At 42.7% G+C, this 6,995-nt stretch overlaps 1 protein-coding gene across 1 annotated transcript; it reads right to left on the reverse strand.

Annotated features, from left to right (window-relative positions):
- Positions 1-4,341: 4,341 nt before the first annotated feature.
- On the reverse strand, positions 4,342-5,868 carry LOC133918531 (small ribosomal subunit protein bS21c-like). The gene is made up of 2 exons (XM_062362436.1): positions 5,413-5,868; positions 4,342-4,610 (listed from the first exon to the last, which is right to left on the reverse strand). The coding sequence occupies exons 1-2, from the start codon at positions 5,727-5,729 to the stop codon at positions 4,508-4,510; spliced, it is 420 nt and encodes a 139-aa protein (XP_062218420.1). The 5' UTR covers positions 5,730-5,868; the 3' UTR covers positions 4,342-4,507.
- Positions 5,869-6,995: the final 1,127 nt, after the last annotated feature.

The following is a 6,995-nucleotide window of genomic DNA, read 5'->3' on the forward strand; positions in this document are numbered from 1 at the left end:
GCCATCAAGAGGTCCAAGTCCTTTGCCACCAACACCTGCACCATCAAGAGGTTTGAGTCCTCCGCTGCCACCACCTGCAATGTCTAACAAGTTGATTTCATGTCAGAAATCGCTTTCATCTAAGAAGCTGGCACCGCCACCTCATGTAGGCATCTCCTCAACCGTAAGAACTAACTCATGAGGAATTGAGGCAGATAGTGAACACCAGTGTAACTGCACACTTCAAGCCAACTCAGCCTAAGATGAAGGATCCAGTCGATCCTGCAGCGCAGAAGTTTTTCATATCCATGGTGAAACAAAAACAGAAGGGGGCGCCAGATCCAAAATTGAAATTAGACTACGAGTGCATCAAGGAGAAGCCTTACCTAAAGGAGGCCTTGATCAAACAGTTTATTGCCAAAATCATAATTACACAAGACCAAATTCTCAATCGGGGAGACAGCATTGCCTTTCCATAGCTTAGATGGGAGTTTGAGTTGGGCAAACCGCTAGTCAAACCAGATGTGGTGGCCAACCTATCCTACCAAATGCGAAAATTCCATCAGTGGTACACGACAGAGACAAAAAAAGGGTAGAAAAATGATTGGCACTAGGTACAAAGATGAAGATATTCACAACGGCCCCGATGTATTGTGGCTAGAATTTAAGGAACTTTACAATGTTTACCAGCTAGACGACCTCGAACAGCATATCATGAGTTGCTAGACACTGTAAGTGTCTTAGATTTACATTCTTCTACTATTTAATTACATTTCTAACTTATTTCTTATGTAGAATGGAGGTACAGAAATGCAGAAAAGAATGCATTTACAAAGTAAAATTCCTCTACCCAGCACTTATCAACGAAAGACTTGTCAGAGATAATCCACACGAAACTGAGATCTATATATGGAAGGCTATGATCAAGCTACAATACAAGACATACATATGTTTACACACACACACACACACACACACACACACACACATATATATATATATGCAAGTATTACTGAATCCTCCTTGTCATCCAGCCCGATATGAGCAAGATCATTGTATTTGACTCACAAAGGAGACCACAAACACAATTTCAACATGTAATAGACTTGCTAAATAGGTTAAGTCGATCATTTCGTTATTCACTCTAGTAATATTCCATTCTATTGAATCTAAGTCTATTCGTATTATTCATAATCATGCGTAGGGCATTCGCACGATATTATAAGGACAATGTTTGATTATGTCCATACCAGAAGACATTCACTATCTGAACTAACTTTTTGTATGTACATAACATTCATATCTCAAATTCCTACTAAATGACTAGTTGCATGTCGCTAATGTTTCATTTTTTTCCCCAGTGTAACAGGCAGAAACAGGCAACAATTTATGTGGCTTCTATGTATGTGAGTTCATGCACACATTCACCGATGATAGGGTGCTCCAAGATGATGCAGAGGTATGCAAATACATATTGATGAGAGCTTCTTAGTTTCTACACGTGTTCTGTAAGATTAATTTCTTCAATTCTTTTAATGACAGGTAATCAAGTTGAACACAAGTAAACTTTTGTAACATCACCTCAACTCCATTCAAGAACAACTTATCGGGTTCGTCGATGATAAAGTGATAAGTCCAAAACGCAAGTTTTATATATGAGTCGGCATATAAAGTGTTTCCTTCAATGAGCACTCGGGACTTGCCGAGTTTGACAACTTCAGGTAGCAAGACAGGTTGAACCGCTTATTTGTTTCACTTACATGAATGTTTCAAATGAACCGTGAGATTTCTAAAATAAATTGTGAGTTGGAGAGTTTAAGCTATCTGTCCCAACCAACCAAAAACATTTGTGAATGACATGTTAATCGTGTATGTATATATGTGATTTGTAAATGAAATGTGTTGAGGTACAAACATATGTGATGAATTGTGTGTGTGTATATGTGCTATTTTCTAAATATGCTATTGTTGGCAACAATTGTACTGGGCGGAGGTTTGAGATTATCACTGCCGGTTCATGTAATGGATCGACAGTGATAATAATTATTGATTATCACTGTCGCTTAATCACCTGGTTGAGGTTGAGTGCTTTTACCACCTTGGAGACCATTCTAACAGCTAAAGCCTCGACCATGAGAGGGTTGTGAGCTTCTTGTACCTGGGCAGATATGAAAATTCTCGAATAGGAGACTGTGGTTCCTATGTTGTGGATGAAGATGTCGAGGCCTGCCTTTCTTGGTCATGTGGCTTGTGTATCTGGAACGATTTCCACATCGGTGTAGCATCTTGGTCCCGATAGAAGAGGTCTTGGGTGTTGTTGTGAAATTTGTGAAGCTAGCTGCACCTGGCGTCCATTTTCCTATGTACCTATCCGTCTATGTACCTGTTCGCTATCAGAAGTTAAAAACGTACCTGGTATTGTTCCTTGAGCTGCATGGTGCACCTGGTAAATCGTCTAGTATTTGTTGTTGAATCTTAAATCATTTCTTGCCTTCCACAAATACCATAGAAGAATGAAGACCACCAGAATTTTTTGCTCAATTCCTGCAACCTGGAACATGGCTAATATGGGTACATGTATTCTATCTTGTTCTTGTGGTAAAGCATATGTCCTAATTGATGGATTAGCTAAAACAAAGTTGCCCTGGCAAAGTTGCAGGTAAAGAATAAATGATGATGAATTTAGATTTGGTCGCACCTTTTGCATTTTTCATTAATGTGTGGAGTAGCGGCTGACTCTCTCTCCTGTTGCAAATGCTTGTCTCAGTGCGTCCAGACAAAGGTCTTGATCCTTGGCTGCATTACTTTGTGCTTCCAGATCTTGTCCATCAAGCTGAGAATGTTTGGTGGTAAAGTCCTGCTGCCTTCATTGGAGATGGGTTGATAATTCTACTGTTGGAGATGCTTATAAGCTTTCTTTATTGTGCATACACCTGAGGCTATAGGTTGCCGACATAAAATATCCTCTCTGTCATGACTTGATACATGTACCTGCATAATAATTCTCAAAGCTTGCTGGCAAAAAAATGACTTGTCCTTGTCATAACCTGATCCCAAGATTTTAAGTTGGGAAGCCACAAATCAGAGACAATGTTAGGGAGGTGTTTACCCGGAGCTAGAGTGATTAAGAGGGTGTGAAGGATCTGAAGGATTGAGGATAAAAAACAGATTTGGTGCCACGATTAGGAGCTTTCCAAATGGAGGTATATGTGAAGTATTTGGCTTTGAGGACAGCATTGAGATGGGAATCATAATTACTGATAATCATCCAAGCAATACAAATGATGAGGCTCTGATTCACAAACACGTACTCAGTTGTATTCATTGTGATCTCTATAAAAATTGCCGAATACCCAAACGGATCAAAATCAGCGGCCTAGGCCTCCATACAACCACCATAAGCAGCGAGACAATCCGCTACCTTGTTACAAACCCGTGGGCAGATCAAGACCTTGCAAATAGTAAACGAAGATCGTATTGTTAGGAATAGCAACTTATATTGAATAATAGCCCACGAAAAATTTAGGGTTTAAGGTGAGTTGCTGCATCTTAGAAGAGAAAAACCTAGCTTTAATATCATATTAGGAATAACAACTTATATATAGAGTATACGGAAATAACTCTAATAACATATACGTAAAAGATAAGAACTCTATACTCTTAATATGCATAAGGTCCCTAATCTCCCTAAACATAGCACCCAGCTCACTCCGATCGGAAGTATTATCTAGAATAGCCACAGCTAAATTTGAGGCGCCGGTTTCGAGCACAACCTTTTCCATCCTTACTTGAACAACATGCTGTAGCCCATGATAACATGCCACAGCTTCTGCACGAAGAGCACTCCTTAGCCGATCACAAATGACCTGCTCCTGATATCAACACCTCACCATTGTTTGGTATCACACAACCCCATCCACCGCTGCAATTATCTGGAGCCAAGAAGGCCCCATCCACGTTGATTTTGTAAAACTGCTCAGGAGGTGCGTGTATTCCATCGACTGGAAATATTGGCCTGGCATCCTGTTTCCTGTGAGAATGTGAGATAGTAGGCAAGAAGGGAGCACGAAGCATTTCCCTTGGCTTTATTGAAGCTATATTTATTCAAACCTCAGACATGTCATGAACAAAATAGCTGTAGCGGCAATTTGTTTATGTATGCAGACTGTACACCCTGCAAGAAAGGTGCAATTGATCATGCAAATGCTAGCCTTCATTTTCTTTCTGCGGAAGAAAAATCGACGCAGTTTGTGAGCACTGCTGCTCATCAGTTTGTGAACTTTCATAAACACACGCTTAACATGGGTGAAGTGAAACAGACGCAAAAGTAGGATTTGAAACGCAGTCGACAAAAGGGCTCAGTGAAAGGAAAGGATGCTGCATTAGCTAATATTTGTCATACATTCCAATCGTACAATTGAAGCGGAAAGGAACACTGCCAATATAGTTTGTGCTTTGCAGGCCAAAAAGAACTCAAATCGTCGCAACTGTGTATCGGGACGGTTATGAACTTATGAACTCCGTTGTTTCACAGGATGCCGTCAATCTCCCAGTTGTCATCGTCCTCGTCCCGAGCCCTTGCGGCTGCCCCTGCATCTTCTTCCTGGAACCTTGGCTCGTCCATCATACGCCTGCAAAGTTTTTGGCACATACAGTTTCAGTTAGGGTGAACTGATAAGATAGCACAGTTTTGCTGATGCCGTCAAATAATAGGAATTGAAAATGCTCTCCAAAGGTTAAAATTTGCAAAGATGGGCAGATCATTCCAGCCGAACTTTCATGGATGGTCTAGCCTAGTCATTACAACACCAACAAAACTAACAACAATGCACAATGCATTGTAGTGAAATGAACGCATCAGCACTACCAACAAGGCAGGAAACATCTGACTTTCTCTTTATTTTGTGCAAATTTCCATCACCAGTGAAAGAGTTCAAGCCGCACTCTCCCATTCACTTGTCATAACGCAAAATACTGACTGAAACCTGAAAACTTCACTTGCCCTTTTTTAGTCAACAGAAATGCATCACTAAGACGAACTCTGGGCCCAGCTACTTGTAACTTTGTAACATCAGCAAAGATCCAACCTTTCCACAATTCGCACTATCAACTGCACTTAAACCAAATTGTGAGTCCCAATTTCCACCACAACTGAATAGTATCGCTTCTGCCGGTAAGCATGAGCATTGAACGATCTATGCGTGCATAATCTGTCACTCTCTCGCACAGGAAAAACGTAGTTGTCCGCAGGTATATTGATTTCAAGAATAACCAATCCCATCACCAAGAACACGAAAGCACGAGCGCACAGCATCCTGAAACGAGCAACACAAGCGTGCCCGCGTCCGTGCACTATCCTACCAATATCCATGGAGTAGCTCGATTGGCCTGCAGCATCAGGGAAAGCGAGCACACGCGCAGCCATGTTTTTACCTGCGGCGGTTGCGGCGGCCGGCCTCGCGTGCCTTGCGCTTTTTCTCGTCCTTCTTGCTCTCATACCTCCGCCGGCGCTTGATCTCCTGCAGCAAGCCGGCCCGCATCACCTCCCGCCGGAATCGCCGGAAGATGGACTCCTCCCCCTCGTTCTCGTCCACCAGGATCTGCACATTGTACCCCTTCGCGGCCACCAACGCCGTCGGCGCCCGCCGGGCCACGTGCACCACCGACGGCGGCGAGCTCTTCCCCGAGAACGGGGCCAGGGGGAGCTGGAGCAGGGTGCTCAGCAGGGAGGCCGTGGCGGGGGCGGCCATGGCTGTGGCCTTCGGCTAGCTAGAAAGCGCTAATGGCTGCTGCTGCCGCGCGCTCCTTTGTCTGGAATTTTCGGGTTTCTTGGATAGGATGAGAGGCTGGGGAAGAAGGGAGGGAGGGAGGTGACGATGGATAGTGAAGGCAGAGGAGGCTTGGCTTATCCTCTTATTTATTTGTGGATTTTGGAGGGAACAACTGCTGATAGCTTAGCCCTTTTCTTTCTTTCCTTTGGCTCTCTTTAAGCCTTTTTTTCATAATCATATTTTTTATGGGTGTTTACTTTTAGAGTTTTATTTTTTTACTGCAGATAGTTATTTGTGTGTTGCTGGTTAATTCTGTGAGAACTCAAATAATTTTTTCCGAGTCTAATAGGCACATAATCAATTTGATTGTCATTTATCTATTAGACTTAATTGATCCTAATTCCTATTAGATCCAATTTCGCACATTGAAACACACACATAAGAGAGAGTGAAAGCGTGCACTGACCGGTGCTCGGTGATGCCATTAGCTCTTGATGTTGGCTCAGGGTAGATGGTGGTGTAGTCCAGTCAGACGACGTGATGCACGCGTAGGCGATGTAGAGGACGCTGGCGTGAGGAAGAGTTCGTCAGCTTGGTGCAGCTGGTCAATGTGAAGATGGCATTGATGTTGCAGCGGCGACGGCCTTCACCACATTTTTGTGCCCCTTAGGATCGTCTTAGGGTTTCAGTGGATAGGTAGGCAACCTCACATGATCAACCGATGGCTCCCCCTCATCTTTATAGGCACAACACGATGATGGGACCACAACCAATATGTTGGTTGTACTTCCGATCAAAGCACGTACGTGGGGACAGACTCCTCCCTGATTCTCGGTCTTGTTCAATTTAGATATGTAAGGGTGTCGAGATCAATTCCAACATTCTTCCCCTTGATCGTAAGACTAACATCATAAGTCCACTCTCAATAAAACAATACACCAAGGCAAAGCGTTATAGCGCCCGATGAAATACCACTAAAACCCAAATACGTATAGTATACCACTCTATCTCGAAATGGAAATTCATTATGCTTAATGGGAGTTGGTTTGCTTTATGGTCATCTTATCAGAATCATATGCTTCCCAATAACCCCATACCAACAACATAATCACAAAAAATGTGGGGTGATAAGTCCTTTATGAGTGGCGTTGCAAGCATTAATTCAATATTTATATGCTTGACCCTGATAGCTTGATCTTGGATTCTACCTTTCACAATATAATACTTAATGTCGATGTGTTTGAC

The sequence above is a fragment of the Phragmites australis genome, chromosome 5, assembly GCF_958298935.1.
Source record: "Phragmites australis chromosome 5, lpPhrAust1.1, whole genome shotgun sequence".
In the NCBI taxonomy this organism is placed as follows: Eukaryota; Viridiplantae; Streptophyta; class Magnoliopsida; order Poales; family Poaceae; genus Phragmites; species Phragmites australis.